We start from the raw sequence: 22892 nt of genomic DNA on the forward strand, positions 1-22892 counted from the left end.
TTTCACCTTTTGATGTAAAAGTGAAAATCCTCTGGATTTCTTTCAGTTAGTGAAAACAGGTACTAATATAGATATCTTTTGTAAAAGCAAAGTAGCATAACATGCACTTTCAAAAAGTGGGGCACACGTGTATTGTTTTAAGCCTCTAAATTTTGGAGTGATTTGTTATGTGCCATAGGCACCTAAAACACCTCCTTACAACTCCGTAGCTATGATTATTCCATGTCACAGATGAAGCTAGAGCTGAGTGACTTGCCCACAATTATGGAACAAGCAAGTGGCTGATGCAGCATTCAAACATAAATTTGTATTAACAAAACAATTTAAAATACATAATCTGACTTAGGGAGCCAGAAGGGACATTAGGACTACTGTCCAACCTCCCTCATTCTATAGTCAAGGAAACTGAAGCTCAGAGGGTGGGAGCAATTGGTAAAAAGTCACGCATTTGGGGAGTAGCAGAGGTGGGACTGTAGATTAGAAGCCCAGTTCTCCTGACGCCACCCACTGCTCTTTCTCTGCCCTCCATGGCTGGTCTGACAAGCCTTCCTCACACATTTCCTCACATACTCTGGGGCCAAGTCACCTAGCTGAGAACATTTAGGGAACATCTGGCCATGTCTAGACTCATCTTTGGCTGTTATGATGCAGAGCAGGAAAGTAGTACTGGCTGGAGTGGGTGGAGGCCAGGAATGTTGCTAACCTCCCTACAACAGGTCGGCCCCACAATAAAGAATTCTCCAGCCCAAAATGTCAATAGTGTTGAAGTTGAGAGAACCCCTGGTCTAGAGAAACTCATGCCCACACAAGGTTCATTGCCTGCGTGAGTCTTCCCTTGTTTTCCCAAGGCTTAGGTTGCTTGAGGCCAAATGAACAGCATCTACAACAGTCATTTTCACCTACTGAAAAATAACAAAGTGGATGGAGAGGTATTAAGGAAATCTCCAGCAGGAAACACCTATCACAGGAGGGCCCTGGCATTTTCAAGACTCTGAGGCTCCAGATTTGATTAGCTACAATTAGTTTATTGGAAACAGAAAAACAAAGGCAAACAAATGTGCAAGCGGTTGAGTTATTGGCTTTTTAGAAGCTTCTGCAGGCAGCCCTGGGAGGAGATGCTCTCCCCTACCACGGGTCATTTCTCTCACAGAGCTCCAGGAAAACCACCATCAATGTTCCTGGCCTCCGTTCCACAGGTACAGCACCCTGGCAGGTTCCCAGGAAGTGCAGATAGGGAGATCATGGGGCCTGCCCTGTTCCTCCAGGCTTGGGTGTTGGGGTCAGGCAGGAACAATGAATCCAGCAAAAAACAGAAGGTAGAAGAAAGGATGAATCCTCAGAACAAGTGGACTACTAGGAAAAGTGACAGCAAAAGGCCAAGGTGCCACCCCAGCCCGGCCAGGGCTCAGGGCACCAGGGGATGACACAGAGGGAGCAGGTAGGGAGGACATGATGCAGTCTGTACACCTCTGGCAACTGGTTCCCGGGAGCCATGGCAGGTAGGTTGTGGGGCAGCGGGCAGGGCGTTCCATTTGGGCTAGGTCCTGACAGGGTGGAGGGGGCCGTGGGTGGCAGCCTCCTAGCACTTCTTACAGCCCACACTGCAGGCACTGACACCAGTGCAGGGGACACAGGGGGCGGCAGTGCCCACCACCATGTTGCCGCTGCAGGGGGCACTGCAGACTCTGGTGCTGACAGCAGGGGTAGCACCGGAGGCGCAGAGATCGCCACAGACGACGCCACCGCGGGAGCTGCTGACGCCTGAATGGGTGGGGCGTGGGGGGGGAGAACAGGCAGAGAGGCGCGTCAGGCCCAGCCATAGCCTGGCGGCTTTGGGGCAACCAAAACCACCCCCACCCCACAGGACTCAGGACCACCCCAGCTACAGAAGGGGGAGGGCTTAAGCTACTTACAGACATTCACACTGCCAACGCCCTCACACAGCCTGTTGGAGGAGGAACAGAGAGAGGTTAGTGCCATTCAAAAGCCACCCCGCCCAGCGACCAAGGTGGAAAGGCAAACCCATGGCCCTCCTGTGTGTGTGCTCAGGGGGACAGGCCACGAGAAGGCCAATGCAGATGCCAGGGAAGCCTGGAAACCATGCAGCTCCTGGAGGCAGACACCTGGTGCACCTGGCTCTCTGCTCCTTACTAGCTGAGCACCTTGGACAGACCCTCCCCCAACCTACCTCCCCATGGAAAAGTCTTCTCCTAGATCTGTTGTGAGGATGAAATCAAGGCATATATGTAAGTACTTAATGCCTACCACATAGTGGGCAGTTCAGATGTCAGCTGCTACCGTTTCTGTTGGTTCTGAGGAGCAGCAGATTTAACCTCCTAAATCTGGTCTCACTGGTGTCACTAGTTGGTGAGCTTCAGGAGGCAAGTGTTTTGTCTTTTCCCATTTGCAGAATCAACAGTGCCTACAACAATCCCTGGGTCAGTAGATAACTGTTGCACTGAATGAATGGGATTTTGCAACCCATTTAGAAAAGGCTCAGAGACTATCTACACCAATTCCCTCATTTGACAGATGGAGAAACTGAGGCCCAGAGAGTGTACATAATGAGTGGTAGAGGCAGGGCAATAGCACGGGCCACCTAACTCCCAGACCTCATCTCCTTCCCACATTTAAGGGAAGTGTGTCCTTAAGGGAAATACACCTGAATCCCTCTGATGCACTGTGACAAAAGCCTGTCGAACTCAGCTTCAGATATGAGGAGAATCCACAGCCCACCATCTATTCATCCCATGCCCAGATTTTCTAGGAAACCCACAGCAAGGCTAAGTCCACTCCTAGAGCCCTGGGTGGGGGAAGGGTGGGCGCTCAGTTTCCAGTGCCCTCTCCAGATACGCATCTTTCCAACTTCCAGATTCAATCTTGAAAAACTCTTCCTCTCAGGATTCTTCACTAAGGAACTCCCCAGACCCAGTTGACCCCAGCGCCTCTGAGCTTTCCAGTTCATTTACTAGAGTGTGTTGTGAGTCCTGCCATGTGATCACTTTGAGTCCAGCTACCAAAGCCGCATGCCAATTCCCCAGCATACAGGTGCTCCCTCTGTGCCCTCAACCTCCACTCTCTCTGCTCAGGCCAGGGAACTAACTGGCTGTACGCAAGCGGAAGCTCGGGAGCACCTGGCAAACCTGGGGGAAGAACCCAAAGGCAACATTTTGGGTGTGTTGTCCTCAGAGAAGCTATTCAGCTGCTCTGCAGCCATAGGAAGGCTCAATGACCAATGCATCTCCCCAGGCCCTAAAGCAAGCAACACACAGAAGGGCCCAGAGCAGGGCATAGCTGCCTCAAGGGACAAGTCCCTGCTATCTGTCTACTGTCCATCCAACCTGCTGCAATGGAAGAGCAACTCAGGGGTACACACTGTAGTTAGAATGTGTAAGGGTCCGGTGTGCCCTACTGAAGCTATCATTATGGGATAACTCTGAACTCCCAGGGCTGGGGCCAGGGCCAGACTTGAGAGACAGCTGGAATCCTGAGGGATATACCCAATGAGGGCCCAGGAGGGAAGAAGCACGAACCAGGGGAGATGGCCCCAGACCCAGGATAAGCTTCTCAGGAGCAGCAATTACTATAGCCTGACTCCTGGTTCTGAGGAACAGACTTGCAAAAGGCACTAACTCCAGCTCAGCACCTAAGTGGGCATAAGAGACTCAAGTGGGGCTACAAACAGCCAAACGACTTACTCAAATTACCTGTCCAGTTGCAGGATAGAGAGGTTTGGAAACAGGAGTCAAGTGCTGCCAGGAATGTGAGGGACAGGGCACCCTGAGAACCCAGGCAGAGCTGGGAGAGAAAACTGGCTATGGTACCCACCTCTGCTCCTCGCCCTCCAGCAGGCGCCTGTAGGTGGCGATCTCGATGTCCAGGCCCAGCTTGGAGTTCATCACCTCCTGGTACTCCTTGAGCAGGCAGGCCATGTCCTGCTTGGCCTTCTGCAGGGCGGCCTCCAGCCCCGCCAGCTTGCAGCGGGCATCGCTGAGGGCGGCCTCACCCTGCTGCTCGGCCTGGGTCACTGCAGCCTCCAGCTTGGAGTTCTAGGGCCCCAGGAGAGAACAAGGTGGGTTATGGTCCCTGGGACCCCCTGGCCATCTCCTGGTTGTGTCTGGTCTCTCCCAGCCAGTGGGGAACACCCAGGACAGGGCTCTTGCCTTCACCACCTGAGTTCCCTAAGTGGCCACAACCAGGGACTCTAGACATGCAAACGGGCTGGGGAAGAATGGTGAGATCCATCCTGGGCACACACTGCCTGTGGGACTCTAGGGAGGCCCCACGACCCATACCTGGCACTTGGCATTCTCGACCTCCGCGGTCAGCCTCTGGATCATGCGGTTCAGCTCATTGATCTCCTCCTTGGTGCGGCGCAGGGTCTCCCCATGCCGGATCACTGTGGCCTTGATCTCCTCGCACTGGGGGGAAGCAGAGATGCTCCTGAGGATCAGGATGGGAACCCTACCCATTCAGGTAACCATGGATGATTGTGCAGTGCTCAGCCTGTGCAACCGTATAGGGCAGCCCTGCCCTGCCACTACAACCTGAGAGTTGTCTGCCCTTCTGTTACCATCTCTAGAGATCAGCACCCACAGACAAGAGACCATTTCTGATACATATCTTGTATCCTTCCCATTGCCATGTCTAGGAGGCAGGCGTCCTGGGCCACTCACCTTGGTGCGGTACCAGGACTCAGCCTCAGCCCGGCTGCGACTGGCGATGTCATCATACTGAGCCTTTATCTCAGCCACGATGCTGTCCATGTTCAGATCCCGGCTGTTGTCCATCTTGACGATGACTGAGGTGTCTGAGATGTGGGACTGGAGAACGCGGATCTCCTGCAGATGGTGGGGGGTGGGAGGATGGAAGGATCTCGTTCACACCACACCCTCACCCACAGTGTATACCCAGTCCTCTCAGCCCTTCACTGGTCTCCAACCTCTGCCCTCTGGACAGTCTCATGGTCTGCAGCCCCCTACCCAAACCACTGCCCAACTCCAGTTCCAGGCCAAAGCCCTCTCTTCCAGGCTAGCTAACAGTGTTCTGCCTGGACCACAGCCTCTCACCTCCTCATACAACTGCCGCAGGAAGTCGATCTCCTGGGTCAAGGCCTCCACATTGGCCTCCAGGTCTGACTTGTGGACATAAGCACAGTCCACATCCTGGACAAACAGAGAGTCTTTGAGTTCAGAGAACCCCTAGTGACCATTGCCCCAAACTCTTCTCTCTTCCCCCCACTCCCCTGCACCATTTATGGAGGCCAGGGGGAAAGGATTTCTCACGCTGTAAGAAGTCTGCCCAAACTGACTCCCCACGTGGCCACCTGGACCACTCCCTGTCCCCCAGCACTCCTCTAAGACTCCACCTGGCCATTCCTGTTTCTGCTCCAACCTCCCCCATGCTCTGGGACTATGCACCTCCTCTTGATCAGACTTCCCACAGTGCTAGATAGGACACTGCCCCTCAACATAGAAATATAGAAAGTTGCCATGCCTCCATGGGACCCTAACCACAGAGCACTTCTGAGGCAAAGATGAACATCCTTAGGTCAACCCAGCCATCCCTTACCCCAGAGCAGGATGTTAGGTGATATTCCAAAGTTATTGCCCTTTGTCAAGGCGCTGGATGTGCTTTTCATGACTCAATCTCTAGGAATTCCCCATCCTGACATGGTAAGGTCATGCACCCCACAGTGAGGCTAAGACCTTCTGCGTCTCCTCAGGAAGACTGCCCGTCTGAGACCCTCATGTCTGTGCTTCCCAGCCCCATGTTACTCACCTTCTTCAGAGCCACAAACTCATTCTCAGCTGTTGCTCTCAGAGAAACCTCCTCCTCATACCTGAAGCAGAAGAGGACAGAAAGGGAGGTCATGGAAGGGTGGGTCTCCCCCAAAACCCCCTCTTTGTTATACCAATGGAAAGGGCAGTATTTGTAACCTCCCAACACAGTTGGACCCCTGGCAGCCCTGCTGGGTGCTTTCTGCTTAGATTTGGGATTTGTCTATGATTCTCTCCCCACTGTGAATTGAGGGATCCAGGGAGCTAACCTAGGACCTCACAGCCCTGATCCCACAGCTGCTGTGAGGTCATCTCAAGATACAGATGAGGACTCCGTGCCCTGCCTCATGCTGGGAGGACTGTATCACCTCTGGCAGCCCCAGCCTACCCTCACCTGGGTGTCCATCCTAGCTCAGGTGTAGGAGGGCCTGTGAAACCCATCAGCCATCAGCACTCAGCTCCCAAGGCAGTGGGACATCCAGAGCCCCCGGACCTGTCATCCTTGAGTCACCCAGATGCACACATCAGACCTATGTGTTACAGGCAGGAGCCTGAGAGATCAGGAAGAGAAAGCCTGAGAGGCTGCAGAAGCTTTCTCGGGGGACAGAGCTCCTGGGGAGCAGTCCTGAGAAGAGAAGGCTGAAGTGCGGGAGAGCTATCTCCTGGCAGATTCATAGCCCCACTCTTAGGTGGGCACCTGGGCAACAACTGCACAGATAAGAAATCCTACTGCTCAGTCCACCCTGGCCTGCATAGCCACTCGCCCTTCTTGGAAATTCTTCTCGAGTCTAATGCAGTGAGTTTTAGACCCAAGTCCATTTCCAGTGCCCAAGTCACTCCCAGTCACACTCACTTCTTCTTGTAGCCCTCCAGCACCTCCTGCACGCGGTTGAGCTCAGAGGCCAGCCTCCCGCTGTCGGCCTCCGCACACTCGGCCTCCCGCCTCAGTGTCTCGATGTAGCCATTGAACAGCGGCTCCAGGTTACTCTCGCAGCACTGGCGGTTCTGGTAGAACTGCCACTTGGTCTCCAGCAGCTTGTTCTGCTGCTCCAGGAAGCGCACCTGCCATTCAAGGATAGGAGTGGGGGTCTTATGGCTCCTGATGCCCCAAAGCCAGTTTGAGGGATGGGAGTGGTTACTTTAAGGTGATCTCCCAAATCTGGAGCTCAGCAGAGATTAAGTAGAGGTGGGCAGTGCAAGGCAACTTCTGGATTTCCTGACTGTGATCTGTGTCTTTTTGCAATTTCAAATTGAGGGCAAGGGGCTAGAAGAGGTCAGTCCCTGCTCTCAGATTAACAGTAATCCAGACCTGATGAGTCCTGGTGGCATGTGGAGGTCAGGAGCCAGGTAGAGGGCTCAGCTCCTCACCCTGAAGTCAGAGGAGAAGCCCTCATAGGCAAAGCTCCAAGATCAGATCACAGCAGGGGGCTTCTGGGGCTGGGTAACCAGGGAGATAATGTCACAGGCCATCTGAGGAGAGCTCAGCTACCCTGGCTCCTCCCCTACTTCATCTGATAGCCAATCCACCCCCTTCAGCCTTAAGATGCAAAAACTTCTGATTTCAGAAGCAGCAGTCATTTTTGTCCTCAACTGCCTGATGTCTAGCTTGTGCCCCAGAGCAGCCAAGTGACACTCTCCTTCCACAAGTTCTGCCTATCTGAACTCTCAGCCAAATCTTTCTGGATCTTGTGTGAGTGGCTGTTTGTGTCTGTGCCTGCCTCTCCTGTCAAACTAGAGGTTCCCACAGGCAAAGTTCTGACAGCCTCTGACTCTGCTTCAGTGCCCAGTCTGAATACTAATCATGGGTGGAGTTCAGGCAGAGTGTGATCAAGGACACCCACCTTGTCGATGAAGGCAGCAAACCTGCTGTTGAGGCACTTGATCTGCTCCTTCTCCTCCTGCTTCACGCACTGCGCATTGGGGTCGATCTCCAGGTTGAGGGGCGTGAGCAGGCTCTCGTTGACGGACACGGAGGTGATGCAGGGCGGGGTGGGTCCAGACACGCCACCGGAGCGGTATCCGAAGCTGCGGCCACAGGAGCCAGAGCGGAAGGCCCCGCAGACACTGCGGCTGCCGAAGGCCCCGGTGATGCCGCGGTAGCAGGAGAGGCCGCTGTAGGGGGCTGCCGTGATGCAGCAGCGGCCTGGCCTGGGCCCACAGGCTGAGGCACAGCTGAAGGCCCCGCCAGCACAGTAAGATCCACAAGTCATGGTGCTTCTCGGGTCACTGGAGGCTCTGAGGAGGGAGATATCCTAATGGAGGGCACAGTGGAGGAGGTGTTTATGTCTTGGACATCTTTGGGCCCTTTATATATGCGGGGAGCCCAGTGCGTCCACAGGTTAAGAGCAATTAGACGTCTTTATGGGCTTGGGTTGTTTAGCTGCTGTCACTCCTCCCTTAATGCACTTAATTAGGGGCCAGATACGGCCGATGTTTACAGCCTTTTACCCTAAACTGCACAATTTTTGTCTTCAAAGGGCCAGCTCACTTCCCCCACACCCACCCGTGTATTCCCCATTCACAGCTGGTCAGAGTCAGGGATTGGAAGACGGGGGAGCCATGACTCAGGTTGGAACGATGGGAGGAGAAAGGCGGCGCTGCGGCTCCTCCTGTACCGCCCATTTGATGAGATCAGCGCTGCTGTCCGTGGTGCTAATCAGACGGCCTGGAACACTGAGATAGTGTGAGATCAATAGAAAAAGACGTGGCACCGGGGTGCTTTTGGTGATTTCCCTCACACTGATGGCTTCTTTCTGCACCACCAAAGGCCCACATTTACACAATCTCCTAACCACCCCACACAAACCCAACAACCCCACATCTGCTCTCAAATCCTTCACCTACCCGTATCAACATATTGTTTCTGTCTTTCTCTCTCACACACACTCATGCTATGCACTCCCACCCACAATCTCACACACACACTCACACGTGCTTTCATGCACACTCACCTACCCCCGCTTGCACACAGACCAATCCCTCAGCCAACTTCCTAGACCTTCATGGCCAGCCTATGCTGAGAGAAGGCATGCCCTCCCTCAGCATCTTCCATGAGGCCGCAGGGGGCACACACTAGCTCTCTGGCATCAGGTATGACCAACCACCTCCAACAAGGCCCCAAGCAAGGATAGCTTGTCTGGATTTCACCTCAGGCCTCCATGTTTCCTCCAGGGTCCAGAAAACTCAGGATGGACGCCACTGTTATGAGGCTGTGTAGCATCTGGCTCAGCATATAATAGAATCAGTCAAGACAGAGCCACAGGAGGAGAGCTCCCAGCCCCCAGCCACCATCCTCCTGAGTCTGTGCTGCTTTCCATTCTCTACCAATCCTGCAGCCCTCTCTCTTTTACAGCAGTTTATCAGTAACCTTGACAGATGTTAGAACAGATCCATCTTGGTATGTGCTATATCCATCCAGTGGGGCTAGTGTGGGCCTTGAGCCCAAGAAAACTGGTAGGAACCAAGACTCTACCCTGATTAGCTCTGCGTAACCTGAGGTCCAGGTATTTCACTTCTCTGGGAAATGGGCTAAGCTTTCCATCCCAGGGCTGCCTTGGAGAATCGTGGCTGTGCACATGCTCAGTAAGCTTCAGAGCACAGTGCAGATGTGCTTTGCTGTAATCATTAACAAGCAGGAGGCTCTAGGGCAGCATTTTTTCAGAATTCACATTGTGACCCATGAATTTTAATAGAGTAGAACAGAATAGAAAATATCAGCATGTATCACAGGTAGTAAGAATACTATTTCATGAACTTTTTGCTTCAATTGTATGTAGTATGTATGTATGTGTATAGTCACTGAGAAAAATTATTTCTTAATGTGATTGAAACTAATCAATGGTCTATTAAGATAACTAATCATGGCGTATCAGTTAAGAACACAGACCCAGATTCCAAACTGCCGAGTTTCTGAGACCAGTTCTGCCACTTTCTAGCTGTGTGATCTCAGGCAGTTACTTAACCTCTCTGAACCTCACTTCATGATTTATAAAATGGAGAATAATAGTACCACCTCATAAATTGTTATAAGGATTAGAAGAATTAACCCATGCAAAGCACTTACAACACAGCCTGACACTCTGTTTTAAGTATGTAATCATATCAGTAGTTGTTGGAGCTGTTGCAGTGGCTTTAGTGACAGGTTTCATGGGGAAACAGTGGTATGTGTTATCACCGTTGCCACTGCTGCTGCTGTGAATATGTCAGCAGGTTTGATGGCATATACCTATCCGCATTCCTAAACTACCTTGTAAAACCCCCACTAATGGTGCCTATCTTAAAAGCCTGGTATAAGAATTAAATTAAATAATGCATGGACAATGCTTAACTCAGTATCTGGCACATATTGAATAAGTGTTCAACAAGTGTTATCTACTATTATTCTACCATTGGGGTCAATCCAAGGGGCAGGGAGGACATGGGATCTTTGACTGTGGTTACTTCTTTTATCCTAGGAAAGAACCCAAAATCAAGTGCACCTCCTTCAATCCCCACTCTAGTGCAGCTGCCCAGGGAAGGCCCAGTGGGAATCTCTCCTCTTAGACAAAGTGAAAATGTCACCAACCCTTGGGCAATCATACTACTGGATGAAAAGAGAAGCTTAGACAATCCAAAAAGTCCATTTTCTAAGAATAGTTCATAAATTTGTATTTCTTATTTGGCCTTAATAGACCATCAGAAATTCCCAGCCATAAATCAATGACATGCCCACTCATCTTACTGTTTGCCTGATCCTAAAGCTTCCTGGTTGGTCAGTAGCCCAGAGGTACAATGGGATTGAGGGTGGGGGATATGCCACTGATAGTCCATCCAAGTATATTGGAATTCCAAAGGGAGCAAGAGAAATCAGGCTTTCAGTGAAGCTGGACAGCTGGGTGTTGGAGTTGAGGAAGAACTTCCCAGGACAGGCAGTCATGGTTTCCTAAAGGAACTTGTATTATGTCTCCCATTTAGGGAGCTTTATATAAAACAGAAACACTCTTTATTCTGGAGTGGCCACCATATTTGTGGAGGCAGGAAAAATCAAAAGACCTTCAGATTTAGAGATCAGAGCCTTTTCTTTTAGCTCAGGTGAATTTTGTTTCAAGGGATGCCTGGCAAGAAGAAACAAATTGTGTAGTTTTAACATTAGGAAGTTCTTATTCAAGGCTCCCTTTAGTCCATTCTGTTCCTGCAGAGGATGTTATAAGACAGATTCCCCAAGATGGATGATGGGTTAGACAAGATAATATCTTCCTGGGGTATTCAGGAATTCTGTGATATATCCTTTCTGTATGCTGAGCCCTGTCTGAATTTTGGAGGGATGGAAGAAGAAAGAGACATGGTTTCTGGAGCTCCCAATCTGACAGGGAAGACAGATCCACATTCATGAGAAAGTCCAAAAGTCTGAAGAGGGCTCCTTTTCAGCTGTACCATCAGATGCTCAGGAATGTAATGTTTACTGACAGTGCTTGTTCTGGGGCAATGTAGGATGCAGCTTGTCTGGTGGGAAAGGGAAGAAAGGCTCCCTGGAAAGGGTGAGGATAGGCGTCAGAAAGAAGGAAGGTGAGACAATTTGGTAGTAAGGTGTTCATGGAGGTATTTCAGAGAGTACACAGTAGGGGCACTTGAGTACCCCTGCAGAAGAGGAGGGGATGGTGAGATGTGGCAATGGAAGAGCACCAGTTGAGGCGGAGACCTCAGAAGCAGGGCCAATGTCACCTACAGGACCCTGTTCCATGACCGCAGGCTGAGAGGCAGCCTGTGGGCTCTACATCTGAAGGTTACCAAAGCAGCTGCACACCAGGCTTGTAGGGACCCAAGGGGTCATGCCCTTTCTAACCTTGCAGCTCATGATTTCTCTTCCTAGAAAGCAGGCACAAGCCAGGTTCCAGTGAGAGAAATTAAGGGGCTAGGGAGTGGCTGTATACACAACATCCAGGCTATTGATGAGGTAGCTGACGTCAGATCCAGCCACCAGGCAGGGTGATTGGGTTGGTGAGTTAAGGAGAGGCCCAAGTCAGACCCCTGCCTCTTGAGCCAAGACAGCCCGGAATAATGGTCAATTATCCATGAGAACTCACCAGAGGAAGTAAGTGCCAAAGGCTTTCATGGAGATCCTGAAGGAGGGATGAGGCATGACTCAGGTGCCCTGCCCTTAGTGAGGTCCATCCCACAAACTGGGCTGAGCTCCTGCACCTCCCCACCTCACAGCCCTTCCCTGTGAGGGTTCATTGCTATAAAGCTGGAGCCAAGGTTGCCTACCTCTTTTACACCTTACTGTGTCCCCATTCCCATCAACCTCTTCTTCAGCTCTTCTTCCCCTGGAAGTCCCCCCCAACCACTATCCCCTGAGTCTTCTCCCCTTTTCCCTCCACTGTCCTCCACTTCCCTCCTCTTCCCCCTGTCTCCCTCAACCTCCCTTTCTTCCCATTCTTCTTGCCTTCAGCCAGTCTCTGTCCTTCTTTCAAAGAGCCCTAGGGAGTAGCTTCTTTTCCCTAGAAATCCACCTCCCATCCACTTCTCTGACCTTCCTCAACCCTCCTCCCAGACTCTGCTCTGTCCCATGGCCTTGCCTTGAGAATTCTTGCCCCTGTTGGCTGGCTACCACCCCTGTCATCACACAGGTCAAGGATTTCACTTTGGTCAAGAATACATCTATTCACATCATCTGTCTTTCAGGCCCAGTCAGGAATGTGTCCCCATCCCACCCCCACTCACAGGAATGGCTTTTCTCTGGTCTGCTTCCTCTAGCCCTCACCCCATCCTGCTAGAAAGCTTTGCACAAATAACCACCAAGCTTTGACAGATCCATTACTCAGCACTTAATACGCCACTGGTATTCATTTGATTCATTCAACAAAAATTTATTGAGCACCTACTGTGTGCCAAGCCCTTGGAGTGTACCCATGAACCAAACATTTGTACCTATTGGTGGGTTGCAGGGTTTGCATTTTTATTCATGATCTCGGTATGTGTCCAGCTGTTCTGAAAACTGGAAGCTCACCAAGAACAAGGGTAAGCTCTCCTCTCCAGGACTTTTAAGATCCTGAACCCTGGGAGCACTCTAAAGGGCCCTGAAGAGGGACTGGTGGAAGGGAATCTGATTAACGTGTTACACACAAACACCATCTATTGAGTGATACTTTTAATGATGGCAGATGGTGGCAGGGTGGGAGAGCAGTGAGATAAACTCATCCCTTCCATTGGGATCAAACACACCAGGCTCTGAGTGCCAGCTCGGCTACTAACTACACAAACAGAGAATCTCTTAACTCTGTAAGTCTCAGCATCCCCATCTGTGAAACTAGATAATAACACCTTCCTTGGAAAGTCATTGTAAATATTAAATGCATTAATTCATGTTGGGCAATACAATATCCAGTATGAAGTAATATCAGGAAATATTATTATTTTTTAAGTTTGGAAGAATATTCATAAAATATTTATCCACACTAAGCATATATTACTTGCATGATTTTTAAAAATAACCACCTACCCTAGAAAAACTCTTGCACACATATACCAGATGGCATGGAAAAGAATGTCCGTGGCAGCTCTATTCATAACACAAACTCTGGAAACTACCATGAGACCATCAGTGTGGAAAGACGAATAAACTGAATAAACTGTGGCATATTCATACAATGAGTGCAATCACAATAAAAATGAACACAGTGCAGCTACAGGGAATAACATGGTACAAAAGAAAGCAGACATGAAAGGATACATACAATATGATTCCACGTATGTGAAGTTCAAAAACTAGAAAAATAATAATGTGTGGTTTAGCGATGCATACATTGGTTCTTAAACTGTAAAGAAAAGCAAGGGAATGAGCCAACACAAAATCTCAGAGAATGGCCAGTTCTAGGCCAGGAAGGACACAGGTGCAACTAAATGAAGCTCATAGGAAGCTCCTAAGTTACATGTGTTTTCTACTTCTTCCTATATGTGTGAGGTCCACCTATACATTCTTTCTAGGGGTGACATATTTCACAATAAAGACAATTTTAAGTTCCATAAAACTCACATTGCCAGAACCAAGACCATAGAGAGAGGATTCTGCCAACTCTGTCCCCTCCCATCCCCACTTCCTCCTGCCACAAACTTTTTTACTCCAAGAAACCAAACAGGTTGAATTTCCTTTTAGGTCTTCAAAAATTAGCAGCAATTAATAATCCCTGAAGTTTAATGAAGTGGTGTCATATTTTTTTATATCCTGTTTTAAATTGCTCCTTGCTTCTTCAAAATTGCTCAGCAAGGGCCAGCCATTAGTAATTAGCTCATGTTTATGCATGTTATTTTTATAGGGAGTGACACTGTTCGAAAAGGTAAAGCGTGTGTGAGATGTGCCTTGACTCACAGCGCTTCTCCTTGGGACACCCGGCCGGCTGACCTGCAGGAAGCACTACGGCTCAATTGTGCGCAGTGCCCAGAGCTGTGTATGCAAGTATTGAGGGCCTCAGAAGTGTTGGCCCAGCTCCCAAACACACAAAGTGACAGTAGGTGCCACACCCTCCTCTGGGATGACCAGGTGGCTGACACAGTCCATGACCCCACACCTCTCCTGTCACAAGGCTCCACTACTGAATGTTTTACATTAACACATACAGCCTACCTTGTATCCTGCTCTTTTCTCCTCCTTCCTTCTCTTTTCCTATCAAACCCACCCCCTTTCTCCTTCCCTAAGCTTCTCTGCCTGCCTTTGCCACTAAGCACAGCAGCTACAAGGGGCTGTCAGCCACATCATTTTACTTCTCTTTCATTTAATGAAATCCTCTGCACGTCATGAAATAACTTTTCTAGACCTGCTCTATTGGAATGCGTGCTTCATGGCTAAGTAGAATACAGTACAATCCATCAAGGCACTTAAATATACCAGAGATAAACAAATAACCAAAACTGTCATTTTCCACCCTCTCCCTTCAATTCTCAGCCACAAGGTCTTGCAGGCCTGTGGCCTCCTACCTTACATTGCCCTTGTGTTACACTCACACCCACACCCCACTGGCTTCTGTTGGTTCTAACCATACCAACTCCCTCTGACTCTGCCCATCGTCCTTTGACTGACTATCCCTAACCCTAAATCCATGGTCTCCCCTACTAAATAACTTTCTCTACCCTCCTGAAATTGTCCAGGGATTAAGAAATCCAGGGCTTGTCATAGCCTGGAGGTGAGAAGCCATTGCATCTCCTAGCCCCATCGCATACAGATGGGAGACTTTGGGTGAGTTACTTAACTCCCTGAGCCTTAGTCTCCTCATCTATAAAATTAAGATAATGATACATATTTTATATGGTTGATGGGAGAACTAGAGATTGTTTATGGTATATAAGGATAATAGGTAGCCAAAAAAAAGAAAATATTCTCTGCTCAAAATAGGACCTATGTTTCCCTACAGACTTCTTTCTAATTGTAAAGAAGGAAATGTACTCAAGTGATCCAACTGAGCAGCACAAATAACAGGTACTTCTTGGGATGATACAATCAGTTAGATACCATCACTTATAAAGTATTCTGCCAAAAAAAATGTTTCAGTTAAACCCAGTCAAGCCTCTAGACGAATGCTGTCCAATAGATGCTGGTGTGATTGTGGAATAATTCTGTATCTGCACTGTCCAATAAGGTAGCCACTGGTCATATGTAGCATGTGGCTAGTGCAGCTGAGGAACTAGATTTTGAATTTAATTTTAAATAATTTAAATTTAAATAGCCACATGTGTCTGTTGGTTACCATATTGAAGAGTCCAGCTCTAGAGTTAACTTCCAGGATATAGAAAATGCACAGGGTAGAGCCACCAGTGAAATCACATGAAACCTATTTTTAAAAGTTCTTAGGACAATTAGGAAAATCAAAAATGGAATGGATAGTAAATGATTCTTTGGAATTATTGTTAATTTTCTTGCATGCAAAATGGTATTGGCCTTATTCTTAAGAAACGCATGCTGTAGCATTTAAAGGTTACCTCTCATGCTTTCTGTAACTGTCAAAAAATTGGGCAAATATGAAAACAAATATGGAACAATGCTAACAACTGTTGAATTTAGGTACTGAGGTGGAACATCTCAGGGCATTAATTATACTATTCTTCCAACTTTTCTATATGTTTGAAAACTTTCATAATTGAAGTTGAAAAAGACATGAAACACAAATACGTAATAATCTGCTGGTAGCTACTGCCATGATAGGAAAAATCAGATGTATTTCAGCAGCCCACTAGACATTCTAAAATGGGGAAAATACAGATTTCTGTTATAGTAGCACATAGGACACTACTGTAATGGGAACTTCTAGATGTTATTTATTAAAAGTTTAGTCTTTCCCGGGTCCCATCCCCATTCACCACTACCCCTACACAAACACAGGTCCCCTGCTTCTCCCAGGATCTGGCCACCCTTCTCCTCCCTTCTCCTGGCCCCATTCCTCCCTCCCCTCCCCTGCCCTGCCCTTCCCTCCCCATAATCCTCAGATGAATGCATGCCCTGCTGGCAAGGCACTTTGAAGATGAAACATGCTGAGTGCCCCTACAGCCCAGAGGTTGGCATCCTTTACACAGAGGAGGGTGGGGGCCACTCCACCATTAAACCACGTTCTAAAGAGGTTTTGGAACCGGCTAGCCGCCCAAGCCCATAAAGCACAAATTGCCCCACCTTCATCTGCATAGCCAAGCCCCTAGGATCCGAGCATAAATAGGACTGCGGCCCTTGAGGAGCACGTTGGAGTTCCCACAAGACTCCAGATCACCCACCCTATACTCTGCAACACACACCTCCAGAAGCACCATGACTTGCGGATCGGGATTCTGCGGCCGCACCTTCAGCTGCGCCTCGGCCTGCGGGCCCAGGCCAGGCCGCTGCTGCATCACGGCAGCCCCCTACAGCGGCCTCTCCTGCTACCGCGGCATCACCGGGACCTTCGGCAGCCGCAGCGTCTGCGGGGCCTTCCGCTCCGGCTCCTGTGGCCGCAGCTTCGGATACCGCTCCGGTGGCGTGTGCGGGCCCAACCCGCCCTGCATCACCTCCGTGTCCGTCAACGAGAGCCTGCTCACGCCCCTCAACCTGGAGATCGACCCCAATGCGCAGTGCGTGAAGCAGGAGGAGAAGGAGCAGATCAAGTGCCTCAACAGCAGGTTCGCTGCCTTCATTGACAAGGTTGGTGTCCTTGATCACACCCTTCCTGACCCTCCCATTCCTGGGCTGGCCACTGAGGGGAGTCAACGGCAGGGGTACGTGGTACAGGTGAACCCCAGTCTGATGGAGGATGTGGATACATATCCAGGGCACAGATACACAGAGACCTGAGTATACAACAGCACCTCCTAATTTGATAGCACTATTATATAAACCTCTGCCCAGATAGGCAGGGTCCTCAACACCCACTTCCTGAGCCTGGGAGTCCTGGGAGGAATGGGGACTGCTGATATATTAAGTGATAGTTTTAGGTGGTACATTAAAGCATTAAATAACATTAAACCACTGATGAGAAAATGCACTTCCTTTCATGTTTGTTTCATTCCTTAACATTAATGGAGAAAATCTCATTGGGTGCTGAAATGTCTTTAACATCCCTCTAATATGAGATTCTAATAAAGAAAGCAAGCCTCAGGTTCAGTTGCTGCTAAGGGGCAACAGTTTCAGCTAGAATTTAATATTTTTGGAGCTCCTCTTATGGAACTCAAAAGTGATATTGGATTCCCAACTATGGTGGTAATATAAAAATATCCCTTTAACCCTGCTTAAGTGTAAAATATTCAGCAGATCCATTTATTGATACACCCTAAATAAAATAAAAGGCAGCAAAATCCTGAAGGCAGCCTGAGAAGGATCATATCTGAGAACCACTGCCCCCGGCCAGCTCTGTGAGTACGCACAGAAGAGAAAGGGGGCAGGGACGGAGGACAGGGTCTGGCCAGGTCCCACCAAGAGTGGGTGACAGAGCAAGACTCCAAGCTCAGGATCTCCCCAGCTTTCTAGGCCACTGGGGCTTTGGGGCCCAGCTACCCCTCTCCTCCCCAGCAGGAGCTGCCCCACCCAGACAGCCACTGCATCCTGTTGCTGGCCCACATACTCCAGAAAAGTGGCCAGGACTCAAGCATGGAAAGTCCTGATTCAGGAGCAGGAGGCTGGGCTTCACGTCCAGGTTCTCCTCTGATTCCCCTGCCAATGCTGGGCTGTAGTTTTCCTTTCTCAGCCCCAAGTTCACGCCAGAGTTCTGTATGGTGCAGGGGATGAGCTGGCCATGACCTTGAAAGGAAAGATGAGGCCAAGGCAGCCTTGAGACTTCTACTCACTCAGGCCTGACCAAGTGGTCATGAAACACGGATGCTCCCGGTACGTCCTTGGCCCAGAAGAGCCCAGCAGGGGCCACCCCAGCCACCCCTTCCTCTGCACACCCCACTGCTGGCTCTGCCTGGACTCTGCTGCTCTCTGAGGAGGGCGGTGGATATGGGCTCCTTTGACCCACTTTTCTCCACTTCTACCCAGGTGCGCTTCCTGGAGCAGCAGAACAAGCTGCTGGAGACCAAGTGGCAGTTCTACCAGAACCGCCAGTGCTGTGAGAGCAACCTGGAGCCGCTGTTCAATGGCTACATCGAGACCCTGAGGCGGGAGGCCGAGTGTGCGGAGGCCGACAGCGGGAGGCTGGCCTCTGAGCTCAACCATGTGCAGGAGGTGCTGGAGGGCTACAAGAAGAAGTGAGCGCCTCAGGAGGAGGGTTTGGGCAAAGGAAATGGGGTTAAATCCAGGCAGGATGCATTTGGGCTAGACCACAAGAGGAACTTCCCAAGAGGAAGAAGTCAGGGATGGAAAGCCTGTGGGGACCATGTTCTTTTCTGGGATGAGAGTTTAAACACTGGAGTCAATCTGAGCTGCTCCAGCTACCTCATCACTATGTGTTTATTTCATTAATTCAGCAAACATTTTTGAGCATCCACTCTATGTCCAGGTGCTTTTTAGGACCTGAGAAAGGGGCAGGAATGAGCAAGTAAGCATGAAGGATGAAGGGGGCACAGATCTAGGGTGAGTTCCTGCCCCCCAGGGGCTGCATCCAGAAGCAGAGAGGAGGCTTCCAAGGTGTGCGACGCACCCACCCTGGGCCCGGTCAGGTGACAGTCCCTGAGCCAGGAAGAGCACTGGGTGGTGACAGGGCTGGTCTGAGTGCACAGAGGGAAAGGAGACACAGGGACCCTTCTAGTCCCAGAGCCTGATTCTCTGACCACCTCCAGAAAACCCAGTTCCTGGCTTGTGTGTGTCTGGCCTTCTTTGTCTTTCTTTTCCTTCAAATCCCAGCCTATTGAAGTGCTAGTCAGTGAACTTCGTGCCCTTTGTCCCCAGGTATGAAGAGGAGGTGGCACTAAGGGCCACCGCTGAGAATGAATTTGTGGCCCTGAAGAAGGTGAGTGACCCCAGAATACTCCACCCATAATTCAGAAACGAGGGCATAGGCAGGAGGCAGCTCTGCAGTCAGAGAGGCTGGGTGACTCCCCACAATCACAGAGCCCAGCGTCCCCCGCACTCCTTGCCCCAGATGCCCCCGTGCTCCTGGTGGCCCTGGGAAGTGGAGAACAAGCCTGCTTCAAGCAGCGCAGGCCTCCCCCCAGCCCAGGTGGCTGCCGTCCAGCCCATGGTTCCCACCTCCTCACGCCCTGAGCCTGGCAGAGAGCGGGCACTCAGGAAATGTTTGTGAGTGAAAGAGCACATGGATGCCCAGGGAGGGCAGCACACTCAGGCCATAACAGTTGGCACATGTTGGCAGGAATAGTCCCCTGTTCCTCACCTCTTGGACTCAACTCGGCACAGGTGCCACATGTGGACTCTGGGCAGGTCCTTCTAGCCATTCCCCATGAGGACGGCAGTGTCACTTTGAGGACACTGAGGCACGGCGGTCACAGGTGTCAGCCTGAGCCACCCTGGCTTGGAAGGAACAGAGTTGATCTCTTCTGGCCAAAGACCTCCATTCTGACCACAGACTACAGTGTATTCCCTGAGATTTCAAAGCCCAGGGAGGCAGGGCCGCATTAGAGGTGACCCATTTTACACTAGATCCTAGTTTCAGTGAGAGTGGCACGTGTGCATTCTAGAGGGACCATCCCGGTGACACCAGACGATGTGCCTGGAAACCTTGGGGTCCCCACCCTTACCCGAACCTGCTCCTGACCCCTCCGACTGCACAGAGGACTTCAGCAGGCTCTGCACGGGGAGCTCAGGAGGGTCTCCACCCAGCCTGATGGGGTGCCCCCTGCTGGGGAGAGCTCTGTGCTGTCTCACCTGTGTGACTCCTGTACCACCCTCTCCCTTTAGGATGTGGACTGTGCCTACCTGCGCAAGTCGGACCTGGAGGCCAACGCAGAGGCCCTGATCCAGGAGATCGACTTCCTGCGGCGGCTGTATGAGGAGGTGAGGGGCCACAGAGCAGGGGGGCAGCAAGACAGATGTGAGTTAGACACTGGGAAGGACTTGCCACCATTTATTTGGCTTCTGAGCCCCTGGGTTGGAGGGAGAGGGGGAGTACAGAGCAGATGGACTGACCTGGGACAGGTTTGCTGTCAGAAGGTGAAGAAGGGTGGCTTTGGTCTCATCTGCCATGCCCCCCACAAGCTGGTGTTCCTGGTTGCTGTGGTGACAGTCATCACAAACTGGTAAATGCTGACCCTAGACCCAAAGGATGGAGACAGGAGGCCCTCACCTAAATCAGGCAGTGGGCCTCAGACTTGGCCCCTGTCAGCCTCTGGTCTCTGGACCTGGAGAGCATTGGGAGGCCCCGGGGCTGAGGGGGAGACTTCCCCGGTGAGACTGGGGCTTAGACAGCGAGGCTATGGAGGAAGCAGAGAAAGGGGACAGGGAAGGTCTGTGAGACGGCGGGCTGCCAAGAGTGGGGCTCTGGCCAAAGAAGCTCTGTCCCCTCCCACCACTACAGGAGATCCGCGTCCTCCAGTCCCACATCTCAGACACCTCAGTCATCGTCAAGATGGACAACAGCCGGGACCTGAACATGGACTGCATTGTGGCTGAGATCAAGGCTCAGTACGACGACATTGCCAGCCGCAGCCGGGCCGAGGCTGAGTCCTGGTACCGCACCAAGGTGAGAGGCCCAGGACACCTGCCTTCAAGACGTGGCAGTGGGAGGGATGTGATGAATATATTAGAAACAACTTCTTTGTTGGTAATTCTGATCCCTAAAGAACTGTGGGCTGTCCTTCCCTAGAGATGATAGAAGAGGGGCAAAAAGCTCTCAGTGTGTTGTTGGCGTGGCAGGGCACGGCTTCCCTATATGGTTGCACAGGCTGAGCACTGCACAACCTGCAATATCATCCATGGTGACCTGAACCGGTAGGGTTCCCATCCTGAGCCTCAGGAGCATCTCTGCTTCCCCTCAGTGCGAAGAGATCAAGGCCACAGTGATCCGGCATGGGGAGACCCTGCGCCGCACCAAGGAGGAGATCAATGAGCTGAACCGCATGATCCAGAGGCTGACCGCGGAGGTCGAGAATGCCAAGTGCCAGGTATGGGTCGTGGGGTCTCCCTAGAATCCCACAGGCAGTGTGTGCCCAGGATGGATCTCACCATTCTTCCCCAGCCTGTTTGCATGACTAGAGTCCCTGGTTGTGGCCACTTAGGGGACCCAGGTGATGAAGGCAAGGGCCCTGTCCTGGGTGTTCCCCACTGGCTGGGAGAGACCAGACACAACCAGGAGATGGCCAGGGGGACCCAGGGACCATAACCCACCTTGTTCTCTCCTGGACCCCCAGAACTCCAAGCTGGAGGCTGCAGTGACCCAGGCCGAACAGCAGGGTGAGGCTGCCCTCAACGACGCCCGCTGCAAGCTGGCTGAGCTGGAGGCCGCCCTGGGGAAGGCCAAGCAGGACATGGCCTGCCTGCTCAAGGAGTACCAGGAGGTGATGAACTCCAAGCTGGGCCTGGACATCGAGATCGCCACCTACAGGCGCCTGCTGGAGGGCGAGGAGCAGAGGTGGGGCCCAAACCTTACTCTGACCTGCCTCTTCAAGAAATGCCACCCTTTCTCTTGGCTGAGAAATGGCCTGGGGTGTAGGAGAACCTATCATTTATTATCTTGGGGTAGGGGGCAGTTTGGGAGGGCTATTCCCAGGGACCCTCTGCTCCTGCTCTTTTGACCACCTCCGGACGCACCCCAAGAATGGGGAGCTCTGTCTGCAACTCCAGCCAACTCAATAATGTTGCCTTTTTCTTCTTCCCTCTCAGACTGTGTGAAGGCGTTGGGGCCGTGAATGTCTGTGAGTAACATAGGCCCTGGGTGGATGGATTTACTCCCTTTCTGTGGTATGAAACCACAGAAACCTAAAGAGCCAGCTGGCATCACAGCCAGGAGGGGTTTGAGAAAGACAACAGCTCTGGGCCAGATGGATGTAGGGTTTTCAAGTAAAGATGCTCTGAATTCCAATCATCTAGTGCTCCGGGCTTGGGGATAGGCATCATTGAGGAGATGGGATGGTTTGTCCCCCAGAATTTTGACTAAACCTTTGGGGTTCACAGGTGTCAGCAGCTCCCGGGGCGGGGTCGTTTGCGGGGACCTGACTGTGTCCGGCGCCCGGCCAGTGACGGGCAGTGCCTGCAGCGCCCCGTGCAGCGGGAACCTGGCAGTGAGCACCGGAATCTGCGCACCCTGTGGCCCCTGTAATTCCATCACATCTTGTGGCCTCGGCTCCTGTGGCATCAGTTCCTACGGTGTGGGCTCCTGTGCCAGCAGCTGCCGCAAATTTTAGGCACCCCAACTCAAGCCTGACATCTCTCCTGTGCAGCCCCAGATGGCCCCGCCTGGCCTGGTCCAGCCCCTCCCAGCACCCACTCACCCCACAGGGTGGAGCAAGCACTCTGCTACTTCTCTGGCACTTTGAAAGGTCTCTTCCCTCCTGGCCTCTCATGTCTGTGATTCCCTCTTCCTGGGCGCTGAGAAAGGCTACCCTAGAAAGATGTCCCTTTGACATCCACAGGAAGGGAGTCCAGGGGCAGGGAGGACCAGGACCAATCACCATAGGCCCCCCAAGCCTCTCCCCTTCCTCCTCTGCAGTGTTCATCTCCGTCTTCTTCTGTGTTTCCAATAAATCAGTGTAGTTGACCTGGGCCTTGTCTGTACCTCTGTTATCCTCAAGGGT

General features: G+C 51.3%; 2 protein-coding genes across 2 annotated transcripts; one reads left to right on the forward strand and one right to left on the reverse strand.

The window, feature by feature from the left end:
* Positions 1-1004: 1004 nt before the first annotated feature.
* LOC108392823 (keratin, type II cuticular Hb6) lies at positions 1005-8048 on the reverse strand. Its single transcript, XM_036992304.2, has 9 exons — positions 7622-8048; positions 6634-6842; positions 5782-5842; positions 5070-5165; positions 4677-4841; positions 4296-4421; positions 3829-4049; positions 1914-1945; positions 1005-1761 (listed from the first exon to the last, which is right to left on the reverse strand). The coding sequence occupies exons 1-9, from the start codon at positions 7988-7990 to the stop codon at positions 1580-1582; spliced, it is 1461 nt and encodes a 486-aa protein (XP_036848199.2). The 5' UTR covers positions 7991-8048; the 3' UTR covers positions 1005-1579.
* An 8415-nt stretch (positions 8049-16463) lies between these two features.
* LOC108392820 (keratin, type II cuticular Hb1) lies at positions 16464-22855 on the forward strand. Its single transcript, XM_036992301.2, has 9 exons — positions 16464-16914; positions 18247-18455; positions 19096-19156; positions 20062-20157; positions 20678-20842; positions 21138-21263; positions 21510-21730; positions 21982-22013; positions 22273-22855. Exons 1-9 carry the CDS (start codon positions 16546-16548, stop codon positions 22500-22502), a joined length of 1509 nt encoding a protein of 502 aa, XP_036848196.1. The 5' UTR covers positions 16464-16545; the 3' UTR covers positions 22503-22855.
* Positions 22856-22892: the final 37 nt, after the last annotated feature.

This window comes from Manis javanica, chromosome 10 (genome assembly GCF_040802235.1).
Source record: "Manis javanica isolate MJ-LG chromosome 10, MJ_LKY, whole genome shotgun sequence".
NCBI classification, from domain to species: Eukaryota; Metazoa; Chordata; class Mammalia; order Pholidota; family Manidae; genus Manis; species Manis javanica.

What these genes read in the sequence shown, in the direction of transcription:
- LOC108392823 (XM_036992304.2), bottom strand. Translation starts at nt 7,990, where the DNA reads ATGACTTGTGGATCTTACTGTGCTGGCGGGGCCTTCAGCTGTGCCTCA. An exon ending in TCGAGAATGCCAAGTGCCAG is followed by an intron (nt 4,050 to 4,295) that starts GTATGGGTCGTG and finishes CTGGGGCCCTAG; the next exon opens with AACTCCAAGCTGGAGGCTGC. An exon ending in CTGGAGGGCGAGGAGCAGAG is followed by an intron (nt 1,946 to 3,828) that starts GTGGGTACCATA and finishes CTCCTCCAACAG; the next exon opens with GCTGTGTGAGGGCGTTGGCA.
- LOC108392820 (XM_036992301.2), top strand. Translation starts at nt 16,546, where the DNA reads ATGACTTGCGGATCGGGATTCTGCGGCCGCACCTTCAGCTGCGCCTCG. An exon ending in CTGGAGGGCTACAAGAAGAA is followed by an intron (nt 18,456 to 19,095) that starts GTGAGCGCCTCA and finishes CTTTGTCCCCAG; the next exon opens with GTATGAAGAGGAGGTGGCAC. An exon ending in TGCGGCGGCTGTATGAGGAG is followed by an intron (nt 20,158 to 20,677) that starts GTGAGGGGCCAC and finishes CCACCACTACAG; the next exon opens with GAGATCCGCGTCCTCCAGTC.